This window comes from Motacilla alba, chromosome 1 (assembly GCF_015832195.1).
Source record: "Motacilla alba alba isolate MOTALB_02 chromosome 1, Motacilla_alba_V1.0_pri, whole genome shotgun sequence".
NCBI classification, from domain to species: Eukaryota; Metazoa; Chordata; class Aves; order Passeriformes; family Motacillidae; genus Motacilla; species Motacilla alba.
The window spans coordinates 42,561,231-42,580,193 of NC_052016.1; the positions used below are offsets into that span (position 1 = coordinate 42,561,231).

An 18,963-nucleotide genomic window follows, 5' to 3' on the forward strand; every position below is an offset into this window, starting at 1 on the left:
TAGCCTCCAAGTGTGTGCGACTGTTTCTTATAAACTTGTATTATCAATATTCCAGGAATTATTAATTTTGTTTGTTTTTGTTTTGTGTTTTTCATAGTGTTCTGGTCAGTAATCTGTCACTAACAGCTTGCTATCACACAAACGTGCAAAGGTCTAATCCTCTTTAGACTGGATAAAGTTGGAAGAAAAAAAGAGTAATGTTTATGGGATGGAGCTGACCTGTGAGAGACGAGTTAATAGACTGAATAAACAGACTAACAACTCTAAGAACCTTTCATTTGAGATTAATGATTACTGAGAGGGATAAAGAATCATCTGAAGTAAAATTAGAAAATAAAAATAAATGGATGAAAACAAGGACATGGAAGTTGACAGTAAGTCAGGGAAATGATTCTCAGAGCAAGAGCTATTTGACTGAAGAGCAGCTTTGTTTAGCTAAATGTTGGACTTTGTTTTAATAAATTATGCAAAGCGAAACAAAACCTTGCAATACGCATTTTCAGTACATGACTGAAACTGTTCTTTGATTTGCCCTTACATCTCCTTTAGGAATGCCGACTATAGTTCTATGAAATCAACCTTGTCTTCTACCCTATATCTTTATATCTTATAACCTTGCCTCTATACTGGAGAGATGTGAGTTTGATAGATGAACCACTCGCTGAATTAGCAGTTGATTGTCAGGTCACACTCAGAGTTGTGGTCAATGGCTCAATGTCCAAGTGGAGGGCAGTGATGAGAGCTGTCCTCAGGGGTCAGTCTTTAGCACTATCCTTGTTGGTGACTTGGCCAGAGGATTCAAGTGCACCCTCAGCAAGTAAGTTTACTGATGACTCCAAGCTGTGTGGCATAGTATTCATGCTGGAGGGAAGGGCTGCCAGAAGGACGTGGACAAGATTGAGAGGTGGATCTGTAAATGCTTAAGGTTCACCAAGGCCAAGCGAAAGGTCCTGCACATGGGTTGTTACAATCCTAAGTATCAATATAGGCTGGGAGGAGAACTGGGACTGAGGGCAGTCCTAGGGAGAAATATTTGGGGGTGATGGTGTTCAACATGTCCCAGCAATGTGGACTCACAGCCCAGAAAGCCACCATGTCCTGGGCTGCATCCAAAGCAGCGTGGGCAGTAGGGGCAAGGGAGGGGATTGTCTTTCCTCCCACTCTGCTCTAGTTAGATCCCACCTGGAATGGGGTCCCCAACACAAGGAAGAATGGGTGTGTTGAACAAGAGTAGAAGACAGCTGCTGAGTTAGAGGTTTGGAGCAGCTCTGCTATGAATGCAGGCTGTGAGAATTAGTGCTGTTCATACTGGAAAAGAGAAGGCTGCAGGGAGACCTTACAGTAGCTTCCCAGGACCTAAAGGGGTGCAAGCAGGATGGACAAGGACTTTCCACAAGGGTATGTAGTGATAGAGCAAGGGGAAATGGCCTTAAGATGAAGGAGGGCAGATTTAGATTAGATACGGTGAAGAAATTCTTTATTGTGAGGAACTGCGTTGCCCGGAGAACTTGTGGATGCTGTGTGGTGGGAGTGTTAAAAGCCAGGTTGGATGGGGCTTTGAATGCAGACTGTAGTTCTCTGAAATCAACCTTTTCTTCTACCCTATTATCCTTATATCTTATAACCTTGCCTCTATACTGGAGAGATGTGAGTTTGATAGATAAGCCACTCGCTGAATTAGGAGTTGATTGTCAGGTCACACTCAGAGTTGTGGTCAATGGCTCAATGTCCAAGTGGAGGAGTCTAGTGGAAGGTGTCTCTGCCTATGGCAAAGGACTTGAAACTAGATGATTTTTAAGGTCTCTTTCAATTCTAATCATTTGATAATTCTATGTATGATTCTGTAAGCTGTCAAGGCTTCAATTTCAGGTTGCTTAATTCTTCTGGCCTTTTTTCTTCCAATCATGTTTACCATCCCAAATTCGAAAAGCAAAGCATCTGAGATTTTCCTACCAAAAAGGAAAAATAGGCCAGATTTGTTTGAATTACCTGAATGTAATTTGCCACTTGACAATAAATAATAACCTTTTCCTTCAGAAGCTAATGTGCTTTCTTTGTGGTCCTGTTATGTAGAACAGATTGTTTTCCTCATACAGCAAGTGGTTCCAGGAGAATTCATGTGTTTTGTAACTAAGGGCTTCTTTCCTGGATTTTTTTGTTGAAAACAAACATCCTCACAATTAGATCTTCTCTTCCTAAAACCAAGTAGCTATGAAGAACAGGCTGTGTTTTTATCCATTTATACAGAGAAACTGCTTTTTATCTTAGCCATTAGTTTGCTTTCCTTCATTTGTGCAGTGCTAGCCTGAGAATTATGGCTGGTTTGACCTACTGTACAACACAGACTCTAGAATTCTACCTTGTCCATCTTGCATTAAGCTTAAAAACTTCTTCAAAGCAGATAGCAATGGGTCCAGCCTTTGAGGTCACTTGGTGTAGATAACATGTAATGTTATTGAGGTTCCAAATAATGCTAACAGCTTGGTTTTACTCTTCCAAGTAATGAAGACAGTTTAATCAACTATGTATATGGGTAAAGCTATTTTCATTATAGAGTCATTAAGGGTTCATCTTGTTTCCAAATCACCCTTTCTTGTTTCAGGGACTTTCCCTGTCATTTAAATACACAGCACATTGACTTGTATGTAATTCCTTTACAGAAACATGCTAGTGTATTTCTGTTTGGGAAATATTTTTAGACAATGTTTGCAACTGAAATGAAATCTCAAGAGTGGCCATGTATGGACTGTAGGGAAACAAGACTGATTTTTGCTGTTCTTTTTATATTGAATCAGTTCTGTTCCATCAAATTGTCTTGCTTTTGTTCTGAAGTTCATGTTAGTCTGTTAAGCCTTTGCTTTCCAAGTGCTGAAGAGGGAGCTTAGTAAGTTGAATTCTTGGTAGCATATGCTCTGAACCTTGTCTTTTTTTTTTTTTTTTTTTTTTTTTTTTTTTTTTTTTTTTTTTTTGGTCTGTGATGTATGCTCACATCTTTCTGCCTTCCATTCTTCTGCAGTGGAAGATAACAGGACAGTGACAGACCTGTGTCAAACTCTTCAAAGATATATTAAGAGCATAACACAAATAACTTCATAGGGAAGAAACAATTTGTCATTGTTTGCTCATAAAGTAAATTTCTTTAAAAATAAATCTAATAGGAAGTAATCAGTTAGAAAGAGGGTATTGTCATAGGCACTACGCCTATAAAAGATTGTCTGAGCCAGCTGATTGGCAGTTTTATTTTCTACATGGATAGCCAGCACTGGAATAAAATTCTAGCTTGGTTATATTGTCCTCATCCTTTATACAGTTCACACTGTGCATGTATCTGTATGCAGTGTAACTGTAATAAGGCTCCTGATTAAGCCATTCTATGGATATATGCTGGATATTCATGGTATACTTTTCTGCTTGCATTGCTATCTGAATGGACACCTGGCATAGTTGAATTTCTTTTTCTAGATCAAAAACCGCCTGTTGTAAATAGGTGCATCTCCAGTCCCCTTGCCATTGTGGTAATATGAGGAGGAGAAAAGGCCTTGGCTCTGTGTAAGCCCTGCTCAGCAGTAATAAAAGTGTCTCTAAATTATCAACCCTGTGTTCAGCACAAATCCAAAACACAGCCCCATACCAGCCACAGTGAAGAAAATTATGTCTACTCCAGCTGAATCCAGCACAACACCTCTACCTGAAAATAGCAGGTCCAGTAAGGGAAGTTCCTGTATTGGCATGGAAATGTTCTTGTATTTCACACCACTGAAATTTTATGACTCTTTGGTTCACTTGGATGTGAAATTGGTAAACCTGCTGCGCTGTTCTCCACCAGCTTTGACATGATTGACTGTGACTTAATATTCCCAGCTGAGGGTTGTTTTCTTCTCTTGATATAGTTCCCTTCCAAATGCTTGTCATTTTTCTTTTTCATTGGATCTTGATTTCTAAATGATCGTCCTTATGTTAACCCTAGGACATGCAGCTAACACTGAAAATTGATGTTTATGTTTGTAGCTCCTTAAGCTTTTCTAGCCTCTGATAAAAATGAAAAGAACATGCCTTTGATCATGGAGACAGATACAGGCAGGCAGCTGTGTCTCAGTGCTGTGCTGGTATTTTTCCGCAAAACCTCTAAAACAGAGACCCATCCTGTTGTGTAAAGTATATGGGAATCTTTTTTTTTTTTTTTTTTTAAGTAAGCAAAATATTCTTCTTTAAAATCATTGATAGATTTCCAATGGCATTTCCTTAATGGTGAATTTTTAAAATAGCTGTCTTCTATTATATTTTTCTTTTTCTACTGTTTTATTTTTGGTGTTGTACTCCTGCATATTTCTTGCCTTGACTACCAAGAAGAAGAGAGAAGTAGATAGATCTGAAATAGAAGCTGAGTTGTTTTATTTCAGCTGTGTCTTTCCCCACCTCTTACCTTCTGGTTTTATGAAATGAAGCACTGTTTTTTGGTTTTTTTGGTTTGTTTGGTTTTTTTTTCATTTTGCATATGAATAGTTATGGAAATCAAATTATTTTTCCAAGATTTCCTGGGTACACTGTGATAACAATGACTTATGCCAGATAAATTGGCTCCTGGCCTGATCTTGGAGTAATCATAACCATTCCTTCTGGCCCATGTCACCACTGAGAATATTATTTCTATACAAGATGGCAAGTTTTTTGTTTGGTAACTGAAATGCAAAGAAAACTGCCTTTGACTTGTTTCAGTAGCTTTGCTATTCTGTTAGTAATTGTTCATATTATTTTTTCCTTCAAGAAAAGTATTTATAGAAATTTAGGATCTCTAATATGTTGGTCCAGTCCACGTTTATTACTCTTCTTTTATTCTGTATTTTTTTATGGTTGCATAACATTGCATTCTTGGTTGGAGGGAAAAATCTGTTACTACATCTAAATAATCTTTGCCCATGATTCTAGCTTCCCTTTCAGAACTCTATTAATAATTTTTGTTTCCCATATGCACTTTTTCTTTTCCATATGCACATTTTTGCCTGAAGCAAACTATTCTCAGCATTTATTTTTGGTGTATGTCCAACATTGCTGTAATCCAGTTACAGTTATTTGTGCTGGTACAATATCAGCTAAATCTATTTGCTCCATTTTGTCATGCCTACTTAATATTTTAAAAAGAAAATTAGTGAGATTTTTCCACAACAGTATTGGGTCAAACCCAGTTCACATCCTGTCTTGCACAATATTCAGTTTTGTGTTGTGCACCAGTTCCTACTGAATTAGAGTGACAGTTGGGCATGTGGATTTGAGCCACGTGTTAATCCGAGTTCATCCAGAGGTGTGTGCCATCCTCTCTAATACAATGGTTCAATTACAGCGGATGAAATTGCATTATCTTTTGAATCCATCTTACCACCTTGTCTGGCAATTAGTTGCACATATGCATCCCATATTCAAGTGTTTCTGTCTCACATAGGCAGTGACAACCTTTACAAAAGAGTCTTGTCAGTAAAATAATTTATTTGTAGGAATTCTTTGCTATTTTTTAGAGTGTGAAATACCCTGAACCTACCCAACACTTCTGGGCAATGTTCACTGGTGGCAAATTCTTTCGGAAAAAAACCCTTTTTCACGTTTTGCGAAGAGGTTGTTTTAAATATACTGTTTTGACATGAATGTTACAGTCAAAAGGAGGCCAATATAGTCCTTAATTGTTCTGCTTGGGGTGCACTACGGTTGCTAAAAGTTCCTCTACTGCTTCAAAATATAGGGCAAGGGAAGTTTGTGATAGACATTTCAGTGCTCTGGTACAGTTGACTTTACCCAAAATTTTGTGTGTAGGTGGTCTACAGACTATGTGTGGTTGTGGAATCTGTAAATTGTTTACACTCACCAATCCTCCTGTAGCCATTGCTTGCCCTGATTTTTGCAATATATTGTATATTATTCTGAGTAGCTTTTTAAAATTTGTTTGAGGTTTTGGTTACTTGTGCAATTATCCAGATTCTTCCAAATAGCTTTGAAATATCTATTAATATTTCTTTGCTTTTTTTTTTTTTTTTAGATTTTTACTGGCATTTTGAGAAAGCTGGAATAGCATTGGGATAGTCTGGGGTGAGCTAGGTAGCTTGCTATGTGACCAAAAGGCTGATGGTTTTAAGGTGATGGACACTGCTAATATAGATCTACAAAGATGGAAACAAAAACTGAATTTGGCTTTATTAGTGTTTTGATTTATATATATATGTATATATGTGATCTATAAATAAGTATGTTACAATTTTATAAATATGATTTATAGCTTCACATAATGTAAATACATATATTTCTTTAATCAAGGTAGTTCTGCTGGAAGTGGTGCAGTAATGACTTGAATTACCTTCTGGCAGACAAGTTTTTAGGTGCTCAGGGTTGAATTTCCCTTGAGCACTAGAGGAAAGCAGCTTTCTGGACAGCTCACACACCTTCACTTCTTATGCTTGAGTAAAACTGCAAAAGATGGATTCAGGCTTATGTAACTTTACATTTACTTTACATGTAGTGATGTTTTTCTTGTGGACTCCCTTAGCTCAGGTTTTTAAGTGCTGGCTTCCACATCTCTGCTTGCAATTCAGAAGTGCATTAGTATTTCTTTTTCAAACATGAAGTGACCTGAATTCCATGCCAAGCTCTGTGACTTCTTGCAGTTGGGTTTTTGTTATGTGAGAGTATATGGTGCATGATTTTGGCTGTTCAGTGGACCTCAGAATAAGCCTCGCATTATCACATCAGTTTAGTGTATCTGGGACAAGCACCTTGAATGGAAACACAACTAAAACTGATGTGAGTTTCATATGCAGCAATTTGAACTGCAGTGTTGTCAAAATATTTTCTCCACTGTTAAAGCATTGCCATATTTTTTTTTAAATTCAAGAATTACTGCCAGGGTTTATTGTTATGCATTTTAGCTATGGCTGAGTTTTGAGGAATTTTACATTAGCTCTGTAGGAGGAATTAAATAACTGAATCAAGTTTTTTTGCATCAATGCATTTGTAAAAATTCATATTTCTCACTTGAAAGCAGATAGTCATAGTTGTCTTTGAAGTCTTCAAAAGTAGATTTTTTTTTTTAGGCTTTGCCATAGTAGAACTATATATATTACTGGTTGTTTTAATTTCTGTGTGTTGAACGCCACAGAAATCCTAGTTGAATGCCAACAGACCCAAAAGTATGGTTACACATTCCTGTATTTGTTTTTCGAAATCAATTTGTTATTTCCTATGGTTAAATGTACCTGAAATATGCTTAAGGTAAAATCTTAAAAAAGAATACACATATACAAGTCCATGATCCAATGAGTGTCTTATGGGCCTAAGGACTGAGGTACCTGAGATTGGAGAGTACCCCTAAAAATCTCAAGGTGCTTGGAATAATCAGACCAGATTTATTCCCTTTACACTTCTGTCACTTGTGTAAGAAGCAATAAAAGAAGATAATCTCAACGAAAGAATTCCAAGATAATTTAAGGACAAGAGATTGTATTAGGAAGAAAAACCTAAGAGGGGATTTACAGAAAACTCTGTATAGAAGTTTATTGGCAAGCACCAAAGAATTTTAAAGGGGTGAAAAACAGAAGAGAAAATTATACATTGATCAGAAACTTGAGATTCCCACACACACACACACACACACACACAAAATTCACATTGAATATATGAGATGCTGGAGTGTTTTTAATTTGTGGCATAGGTCTTTTTTGCTTTATTTTAAAATTCAGCCTCTTGCTCTCTCAGCCTTGTTTGTGCACATTAGCCTGTGCACATTAGCACATACCGTCGTTCATGCCGTGGTTTAGCATTTAGGGCAGATAACATTCTTCCCGGACTTCGCATTTGCATCTTCTGATGCAATTTTGTTGACAAGGTCCTTTCAGGCATGCAGAGAAAACAACGCTCCCGCGTCTGTTTGGATCATTGGTAAAGGAGTATCTTTTTCAGTACTTTGTCTAGATGCTATTTCCACAAGAAAGCACTTTGCCTGTAAAGCTTGTACATATAAATGCGCTTCAGCAGGGTGCCTGTGACTCGTGTCAGGGTCAGCTAGAAAATGACTAAATCTTCCTGAAAATTGCAAGAGCGGTTTTTGTTGGTTGTCGGATATTTCCCCCCCCCCCCCAATCCCTTCCCGTGGTTTGTCATCCAGAAAGGGATGCAGGCGTGCGTCCCAGCCACGCAGAGCATTGATTGCTTCTGCCTGCAGCGGGGATGCTGTCAAGTGGCTGCGCGAGTGGAGTCCGGCTTTGACACGGGGCTGCCGGGCAGCGGCCCCCGCCGGCCCCGGCCGCCGCCATGCCCCGCCGCTAGCCCGCGCTGCCCCGGGCCGGCCGGGCCCCGCCGCCGCGCCTCGCCCCCGCCTCCGTGCCCGGCGGGCAGGGCGAGCCATGCACGGGCACCTTCCCCGGCAGCACAGCTGCGGCGGCAGGGGCGCCGAGGGCTCGGACGGCGGCAGGAACGTGCCCCCCGCCGCCAGGGATGCCCGCTGCGCCTGCCGCTGGCACCAGCATCCGCCCGGCCTCCCGCACGGCTCCCAGGCGCTGCCCTCCTGGGGAGCCGCGGGTGGCGGCCAGGGCAGGGGCAAGTTGGTGCCTTTGTGGGACACGGTGCGGAGGAGCCCCCCCAAATCCCCAGCCAAGCCCCTGGGCGGCCCGGGGCAGTGGTGGTCAGAGTGCGGCTGTGCCCACGGCTGGGCCCCCCCGGTGCAGGTGAGCTGATTCTTCACTCTGCAGGCGACTTAGAGGATGCTCCAGGGAGAGAAAGTGAGGTTTGGTGGTGTCGACAAGTTTTTGTGATGCATCCCGATGTGTGTTTAGTGGTTTATTCTGGAAATTTTATATGCAAGGGCAAGCTATGTCGGGGGGTCATACCTGTGTTTGGGTATTGCTTCTCTGTTGCCTGTGAAAATTGTGGGCTGTTCTTGGGAAGGTTTTCTTGTTAAAATATTTTGGTTTGTTCCTCCAGGTTCTGCAGACTTCATATTCCATTGTGGCATATAGAACTGATGTGTTTATCTCCCATGTGTAAAGGATTTTGTGAGCTTCTGTAAACAGTTTGTTGTCAAATATTGCATGGAGTTAAAATAATATTTTAAGAGACAACATGGGGGAGGGGGATGTTAGATTTACTGATAAGAGAAAGTGTGACCTTTTTCTCCTCTTTGGAACCTGAAATGTAGTTGAAATCTCTAATAAATATGAAATAGCGCTTTAGTTTTCACAAATAATTTGATTTTTATTTAAATGCAGGGCAGTGTATTTTCAAATATAAACCAAGCATTGCCTATGATGTGTACAATTACCTGTAAGCAACTATACTGAAACCCAGCACTGTGAAATAGGAATCTCAGTGACACTCATAGGATGGTTAATACTAAAAAGTATTAAAATTACCTCCACTCATTCATGTTTTCATGTCCCACTTTGAAAACTTTCAGCTTATTCAAAAAAGCTTTCTGTAATGTCAACATAGAATGCTTTTGTCAGCATTTCACAGTAGAAAAAGGCAGAAGGTGTTGCTGAAATAAGTTTTTGAAATACATCTCTACTTACTGATGAAGTGTACACTAGAGTTTAACTAGCCTCAGCCCACGCTGAACATGGGCATCCTCTCTAGAGATTACATCGATTCTTTCATGGAAATGGTTTTAATATCTTTTCACTCTACAGAAAAGCAATAAGGCAAAGGATTGTCAGATAGTGTAGCTGTATTTTATCTTGTCTTATGGGCTGAAAAAGTGACGTTCTGTTGACTGAAAGAGATTGTTGTATAAAAAAGCTTCCTTTTTTCCCCTCTCAAATCTAAAATCAAGTGGAAAAACTAAGCTTTCTGTTAAATTTTTGAGTGACCAGTGTTACATGTGACTACAAAATATTTTCTATATTTTCTTTCATGTACAAGGCATACACAGCTGTTTATGTTGGAATAAAGCCAATGTTAAAACAAAATATAAAGCATCAAATTAGACTTGTTTCAAATTTGAATTATAAAAAGTTCTAAATATTGTCTTAGGCTCTTTTTGATTTGGAAAAAGATTAAAGGAAAAAATACCTTCAATGAAAGAGCTCCTTGGTTTTCAAAGGTACAGAATTTATAAATAAAAAATGAAGGAGCATTATTAAAAAATGCCCAAAAAGACCCTTTTAAGATGTATTGTCAAGTTTTTTTCAGTAGTTTTAATGTCTTTATGATCACATCCTCATGTGTTTAGGTGATGTGGAAATATTCAGGTTTATGTACTTCTTATATTTAATACTGAACTTTGTTTTGGAAACTTGCTTTACTGTATGTTCTGAATGCCAACTACCTTTTTCTGTTTATGAAGGTGCCTTTCTTGGGCTGTGTCTGTACTGAATTTATCACTGTGTCTGGGGGTGGACTGATGTACTTGGGCAAACACTTGGTGGTTTCAGTGTCATAGAGTTGAGAGATAGTTTGTTTCAAATAACAATCTCCTTTTCTCTCGCAAGGTAAGCATTGGTGTAAGGTATGGGCAGGAAGGGAGGAGTGTGTGTACGTTTGTTTGTGTGTGTGTACATGTATTGTTGTATGTGCATACACCTAGAAAATCATCAATGATATTGCATGGAAACAATATGAGAAAACATTATAGGCCTGCCCTTACTACTTCTACCTAGTTTGGGGGTACAGGTGGAAGTCAGTGATGTTTTTTGAGGGCTGTGTTGATGGGGAAATCTTTCTTTCTTGCTAAAATAAAGGGATGTAGTGGAACAGTTAAATTTGCTGGCCTAAGGAAGGAAAAATAAGAGAATTTATTTTAAATTTCCAGCTAATGTGTAAATGTGAGAGTAAAGAAGAGATTGATAGCTTCCAAGGTGGTTTGCTTTATTACATAAAGTTCTGATCAGGTTTTTGTTCTGCTTGACTTCTTTTAGGAGAGACTCCTTTGTTCAGACATAGGAAAGACATAACACCTTGTAAAACAGCTTCTTGATAGTACTCTTGTACCAAACTGATTTCACAGGTCCTTCATTCCTAGAGTGTGTACTTGACAGTTGTTACTAATATGCACTTTGGCATCCTGATCCTGACAGAAGTGTTGATTTTGTTGAGAAGTAGATGACTCCATTTTCTTTGCCAGTTTCTTCTTTAGTGTGCCAGAGCAAAGAGTATCACTCTGGTATTATTGATATTACAAGTGTCTTAAAAATTTTGCTTTGCTGGCTTTGCATGTTTGTGTTTGCTTACAATGTCATGCTGACTTGTGGGTACAAGAACTCTCTCCATATACCAAATAGAAATTAACTTGGAATTAAAAAAAAACAAAACAAAACAAAACCCCACAAAACCAAAAATCCCCCAACCCAAAATTCCCAAATTTCCAAAGTGAGTTGAAATCATGTTTAGATGGAAATTTGATTCCAAGACCTGATTTGGCTTTTAACTTCCATTTTTTTTTGACAAACACATTTACAGTTCTGTTTCTTTGTTTGAAAGAAAAAAGGATGGGGGGAAAGTGAAAAGAAAAGTAAGTTAATAGGCAAGTTTTAAATGTTCCTGTTGCTTGGTAATATTTTTTGTCTCCACAGTGCACTGGGCATCTCTATCCCCATTAGTATATGGAATTATATGATTTCTGTGATTCACTCGGTGATTTCATACTTCAGGTCACCGTCATGCTGTGAGAGATCTGAGAAAAACTTGAGGGTGGAAGAGGGCCTTGCAGAGGCGAGGAGGTTGACCTGGTGTTTTCCTTGGGTCATTCTGCCATGGAATTTGGTTTGTAAGATTGGATGGACTTTCCCTGTAGGCACCTCTAGATTGCTGGCACATGCAATGTAGCAATTAATTAGATTAGAAATATATGTTTAGCTTAAGGTGTGCAATGAATACATTCTTTGTGCAGAAAGGACAGAGGGATAGGAGTCTGTATTGCCCTGATTGTAGATTGAAGAGGAAATTGCAGAGTTTGTGTTGCTGTTCTTGTTTTAGGAAGTCCAAAGTATGAATTTTACTTTGTGTGGTCTGTATGAAGGAGGTCCTCCTCTAAACACTTTCCCAATAAGAGCTTTGGGATTCCATGAGCTCAAGATTGTCCTTTCGAGGGGGAAGGAAGGTGTAGAACTAGATTGCCATCTTTGGCTGTTTCCTAGTTCAGAAGACAATATTGGAGACCACTGAAATTTAGCTACTATTTGCTATAAAATTTTCAGCCCTTCTATTTTAATACATTCTCAAATAAAATCATCTCATTGCAGATAGTATCCTAAATGTGTCATCTGCAAAAGTGCATACATGTGCTTTGTTTTGAAAACTTCCATAAAAGTGAAAATTTTCACCTATTTTTGAATAGTTTACTGTTGATTTGAGGACTTTTTTGGTTAGTTGTGTTTTTTCTTACAATCAACATCAGAAAAGTTTTTTTGTAGTCAGTTTCTTTTAGGATAAACTATTTCTTCTTTTAGAAATAACTTCTTGAGAAAGAAATAGTTATGTTTTGTTACCTGGTAGAGACTTGTGAGCTAAACCTAAGCTATAGATGTGGCATGACTTTAAAAGGGCTGTGAGCAGCCAAATTCTGAAGGATCCCCTGAAACTGTCTTTTGTGTTTGAAGGTCTTTGGGGCTAGTGCTGAAATTCCAGCATTTCATTTGAGAGCCCTTGCATGGTGGCATGAAGTGAGAGCTTGCTTTAAGGCATTCTGCCTCAGTACTAATGCAGAAGGTCTACTCTAAGAGAGACTGGCTCTTCCAGCTGTATGAAGAAATTACTTATCATGGGTTGTGTTTTTGAAAGCTTAGATCACTCTTTCAGTTCACAGACTCCCACACGCAAGTGGCCATTCTTCTGGCAAGCCCCTCCTGGCTATAAAGTTACATCAAGCTATTTCACTTAGCTAAGGGAGAGCTTTTCACTCTACTCTAGTGTGTTCAAGTGCCAGTAAAATAGCAGTTAAACTGCAAATAAAGAGCAATGATTGGCTTTTACACTTTTTTTTTTTTTCTTTTAAATCATTAAGGCAGTTGAGAGTTAGATGGTATGTAACTTGAGCTCAAGTTTTGGTAGGAGTAGCAGGGCAGTTTTTCATGAGGAAAAAAGCTCATATTCCATTCTCAGGGTGGTATGCTCTTATCAGTGGATTTAGATGACAGCTCTTCATTCAGCATCTTGCTTGGCTTGATCTTCATGCTGCATTCATAGAAGTGAGGTCATTGAAACACTGTTAGCAATCTGTGCAGCTGCTATGTAAGAGATGTACAAATGCAAAATACAAAAGCCGTTATCATATTCTTTTGAAGATGAGTGATATTGTTCTAACAATTCCTGTATCCAGGCCCTCTCACTGACAGAGGGCTTTGAGAAGTCTGCACCGTTCTATGTGGCATTCAGATCTGATTCTCTCCCAGGACAGCTGCTTTAGAGATCTTTGATTTTTGCATTCATGTTTAACCTATTTCTTCTGCTAAAACCAGGAAATCTTTGTTACTGCTGAATTCATAGCAATTATGTTTGGCATAAAAAGGAGATCAAAGCTTAGCCTGTTGAGACTAGCAATTTCCTTAGTGATGTAGGGAACACTCCTGGTCAGAAGTAACATGAAATGAGGCATAAGAGCCTTCCCAAGGAAGTGGTATTTAAAAGGCTCATAGATGAGTGGTGGGCTTGGCAGTACTAGGTTAATGGTTGGACTCAGTGATCTCAGAGGTCTGTTCCAACCTCAGTAATTCTGTGATACAGTAATTGTTTGGAAATGTGTTTCCTTAGCTTAATGGTTGTTCATGTGACTCCAATTGGAATGGTATGCAATGAAAAGGCCAGAAACTCCAGAAACTAAATATGCTGGGGCCACAGTAGGACTTTCCCTTTAAACATGAAAGTTCCTTTTTTGGTGGTTTTGTTTTGCTTTGGGTTTTTAGGGTATTTTTTCTTTTTTTTTTACTTTTGTTCTGGGTTTTTTTTTTTTTTGTTTTTTTTTTCCCTTTTGTTTTGGATTTTTTGGGGGTTGTTTGTTTTTATTTTGTTTAAGGAAAGGAAAAAGAAAACACCAGTGGTATTTAGGAGGCTTTGTGGTCTTCAGATTCAGGAATTTGGGGGGATGTCTGTCATCCCAGATTTTCCACCATCTCACAGGAGATAATTCAGCAATCCCTGCATTGATTGATAATGTAGTATTGCTTTGCAAAGGTAGACTTCTCAAAGTAAAAGAAAAGTGGATATTCATTCATTTGTTACATTAATAAAAGGAGACAGAATATTATTTATCAGGTCTTGATCAGTGTTGATATTTTTGATAGCACATAATCTTAAGTGTTAGCTAAGAAATTTAAGAAATAGGCAGGGTTACATATATCATGACAGTATTTGTGTGCAAGACGTTCCATACATTTTCCTTTAAATATGGAAGTGGATACACTATGTACAGTACTTACCAGTGATAGTAATGATTTATAGTTTAATTACACATTATTTGGCTCCTGCTGATTGTTCAATCAAAAATGTCTTAATGCCTAATTTGCATTCGTTGCACTGTGTTTAGAATTGCATTTATTTAAACCCGTATTTCAATGTTTCACCTCCTAGATGCCCCGAAAAGCCAAGAACATTTTCTCCCCTTGACATGTAGTTTGGCTGCTGGGATATTCAGAGAGGGATGAAAGGGGACATAGAAAGGGAATTGTAGGGTTTGGACAGGGTTTGTAGCATTGGTAATTGGCCAAAACGGCGCGAGTGTTCTGATAGTTCTCTTGCTATTCATAATTTTGTCTAATACTGGCCATGTTTATTCATCCATGGATAACCTGTTCGTCATATTTGAGAACAGAGGGACATTTCTCTAGAAACCCAAACTGGTAGACCTCAAAGGGATTCAAAACTTTTTATTTTTCCTGCACTTTTTTTGTACGTTCTACCATGCCATGTAATCTAATCCTAGGACTCTCCAGGCATTTCACCTAAGAAGATCCTTGGTACCACAGGAACTTAGAACACGGGAAAGTCTTTAATCTTTCCTATAATACTCTCATGGCATAGGCCACATAATAGGATTTTAGTCTTCCTGTCTCTTAGACTGGTTCATGAGGTTGCTGGGAGTTTTTAGTGGCATGTCAGCAGGATTGATTAACTGGATGCTCTCTGGACTAAAAGGAAAAAAATACCCTGAAATTGTTGCCTTATGGTTTGCATAAAATGATTTGGAATGAGGCTTGATAACCCTGGTTGGGCTTCGTGTCTAATGTTGCACTATGTTTAAGTTGGGAATTCTAAGATGCAAACACTTGACAGCAACTCAGCAAGGTGGCTTTGGTCTGATCCAAACAAAAGAAGTGAAAGGTGATGCATGACAGTTTATAGCTGGACACTGAGCAATGGCTCAGATTGAGATAGAATTGGTCTGAGCTGTTTTGGTGTGTCTTGGAGACACAACCCGAAAATTGATCTCCCTTTTGGAAATGTCTCTCTCTACTGTTCTGGGGTACAAAAATATCAGCCTTCTCCACCAAAAAAAAAAACCAAAAAAACCAAAAAAAACAAAACCCAAAAAAACTAAGAGGAATTTCTGGTTATAGTAGTGACAAGATTTACAGAGTTTGCCAATTTAGCTCTCTCTTTCCCCATGTCTGCATGTGACTTTTGGATGAAGGATAATAAAAATAAAGCCAAGAAAATGTCAAGAAAGGAATATGGACTCAATTACTTTGCTTTTAAGAACCATGTTTGCTCTGAAATAAGCCTTAGATTATTACAAGAGAGTTTATAAATTAAATAACATATACTCATTTATCTTTTTGTATAAGTAGTTTTTATAAATTACTACAGTTAATCAGAAGAATTGTCTCAGTAGTCATCTAATTTCAAAATATTCCATCATTCTGAGACTTAGAAATACAGGGATCAAAAAGGAATTCTTTATGTATTGAAAACAGAGGTCTTGTAATATCTAAACCAAATATCAGAAAAACAAACAAAATAATCCTTTTTGTAAATTCCAGTTCTGGTATAAGCTTTCTTTTAAGTCACAGGAGCCAGCTATGAATACAGTACAAAATCCAATTTAGCAAAATACCAGCTGGTTTTGATTTGGATATTATCATACTTTTAATAGAGATTTTTGCCTTTCTGATTAAGTATTTGTGCAAGTAGAGGCAGGTTACTTCAGCAGCTGAAATTGTTCATATAATTGGTCAAATAGAACATCAGACAAATGATTTTCATTATGCATTTCAAATGAGAGCAGAATGGATTAGTGTCTTAGGATTTCTGTAGCTGCCCTCCCAGAGCAGCTACTCTGCAGCCAGGTATGAAATCAGTTAAACTGAGGCTTTTAACATTCCTTGTTCAATTTTCAGACTCTTTGTTTACATTTGTTTTGCTTTTAAATTCCAATAAACGCTTGTTCTATACTGAACTGCTATTTGTTGCATTCATGATCACGGGAATAGGAATTAATATTTATCCATGTGCTGCTTTGTTCAGGTTTTATGTTGCGACCATCACCTGAGAGGTGATCACATTCTTTGAAAATGTAAGATCTAAGCTCTGTTTTTACTTTTCTTCATTCTGCAGAGCCTACTTTGGGGAAAAAAATAAAATAAGTGTTTGAGAGACATATTTCATGGCCCAGTTGATGTTCACTAGCACAGCTTCTACTGCCAGCACAAGGCTGAGAGCAGAAGCATGTGACAAGGGTCATGTCCCAGCGCAGATGCCCCTTCCAGAGGTATTAGGTACGCTAACGTGCAATTTGGTGCATGCAGTTTGGTTTTGACAACACAGCAGTGCTCAAGGACCTCCCTGTGCTAAGCTTGTATCAAGCTCATTTCTGCCTCCAAGAATTCAGAAATGATGTTTCACTTAAGAAATGGAGAGTTGGAGATGACTTGTTCCCTTTCCCTTTCTGTTTTCACTTCCTGCTCAGCAGACACATCTGGGTTCTATCAAAATCTGTCTGTCTTGCAGTCATGACTATAGAGGTCACTTGTCATACTCTGTGAGACTGAAATTGTGCACACAGGATCAGACACCCAAATGACATTTTGAAAGAAAAATAACCATAATTTTTTTATCTAGATGTTCAGTAAGAAATCAGTTGAAAAAGTAGAACCCTGGTCGCATCTTCAGTCTGGGGCTGATGCTGCCACATTTGCTGCTGTGTTTTTGAATGGTCTCTATACCACCAGCTCAGGCAAAAATTTAGAGGCAGGTGCTGCACAGGATAGGCTTAAGAATCACTCCCACATGCCTGAGAGCACTGTCCATCCAAATGCTCCTTGAATTCTGTCAGGCTGGTGCTGTGACCACTTCCCTGGGGAGCTGTTCCAGTGCCCAGCCACCCTCTGGGTGACGAACCTTTTCCTAATCTCTGACCTAAACCTCCCATGGCACAGCTTCATGCAGTTCCCTTGGCTCCTGTCATCAGAGAGAAGTGATCAGTGCCTCTCCTCATAAGGATGCTGTACACCACAATGATGTCTCCCCTCAGACCTCTCTGGTCCAGACTGATCAGACCAAGTGACCTCAGCTGCTCATCATGTGGCTTCACCTCAAGACACTTCATCATCCTTGGTGCCCTCCTCTGGACAGTCTCTAATAGCTTCTTTGGATGCAGCCCAGGGTACAGTTGTCTTCCTAGCCTGCAAACATGCATTGCCAGTCACATTTAACCTTTCATCTACCAGTTCCCCCAAGTCCTGGTCTGCAGGGCTGCTTTTAATGTATTTCATCCCCTGGACTGTATCGATGTCATTGGTTGCCCTGACCCAGCTATGGGACCTCAAAACTTGGCCTTGTGGAACCTCATGAGGTTCCCACTAGGTATTTCAAAAAAACCTGGCCTATAGAATTTACAACAACCTTGAAAAAAAAATAAGTTGCTATAATTTTTAATAATTATTATATAAATTTTAATGATATTACAGAAGTGAAACTCTATAGAAATATAAAGTGGAGCAATGCTAGTTTGTTGTGGGTTGATTTGACTGCCCCATAGTCTTTCTGAAATGTACCACATGTAGATCTACTACATGTATGATGCAGAGTCATGATACACTGCGGTTGCCTCTGGGGCAATTACTACCTTCCTCAGCCTCTTCAAGTATAAAAGTAGAAGTAATCTGAAGTAGAAGTAATACTTTTTTTCTTTTGAGTTGTCATGGTAGTATTCTCAGTGGATCTTCTCTTTTAGCTGAGATGCATTCAAGTCTATGTAGTCAGCACAAAACTGGAATTGGCACATTACTTTTTAAATAATTTGTGCTGGAAATTGAGGTTATCGCTCCTAGTTATTTTGGTTTTAAGCACTGGTTGCTGTCTATCAGCTAAGCTAATTTGTGTACCAAGAAATGTCGTGTTAATCATATGGAGAATACAGAAAGAAATGAATCAGCTCTTAGTAGTAGTGGAAAATGCAGAATTGCAGAAATATTTTGCTGAATGGACAAAACCTAAAAAGCTCCTCAGATTCATAATTCTTTGGTCCTTGTGTCCTCTGATGGTAGCCCTTGTCATATCTAACTAAAAGGTTTCCTTTTGCTCATTTTATATAATGCCCTTTCAAAATGCATGTTGGTACTGCATTTAGTGTCTGAAATATAGTATCTGTTTTCCTTCTTACCTTTGCTCCTTTCAGTCTTCTTTTCAAAGAGTCCCATTACTTCTCCATTTCTTCTTTCATAACTCATCTGTATTTTCACATTTTTGAATGGTTGCCAAAGCAGTGGTGGAATTACTGGGTTTACCTGTATGCTCTTTGTCTGATTTCCAGATGGAAGTATTTTTTCTTGTGGTTCACTTGCCAGTATTTGTCCTCAGGTGATAATAACTTTAATGTACTTTCTGCCAGTTTCTATTCCATCATGTTACCTCTTGTACTTGAGGGTTCAGCAAATCTGACAAACCAGCAAAATGCAAAAGGTAACAGAATTGCCACAGCGAAAACATTTGCTAGCATGGGGATGAGGGGTAAAGGAGCTCTGTTTTGGTGTTATTAATAATAAAACCAATAATATAACT

At 38.7% G+C, this 18,963-nt stretch overlaps 1 protein-coding gene across 33 annotated transcripts in view; it reads left to right on the top strand.

The window, feature by feature from the left end:
* DLG2 (discs large MAGUK scaffold protein 2) overlaps nt 1–18,963 on the top strand; it is a 981,924-nt gene that overhangs the window by 556,942 nt on the left and 406,019 nt on the right. For 2 of the 33 annotated variants that reach the window (XM_038137200.1, XM_038138342.1), the window contains exon 1: nt 8,182–8,702. The exons of 28 other annotated variants lie outside the window; for them this stretch is intronic. In XM_038137200.1, the coding sequence (XP_037993128.1) occupies nt 8,382–8,702 (321 nt within the window). In that variant the 5' untranslated portion in view covers nt 8,182–8,381. Of the gene's footprint in view, nt 1–8,181; nt 8,703–18,963 lie in introns of those variants that run through there. 3 more of the 33 variants (XM_038138435.1, XM_038138619.1, XM_038138531.1) reach the window with 2 other exon arrangements.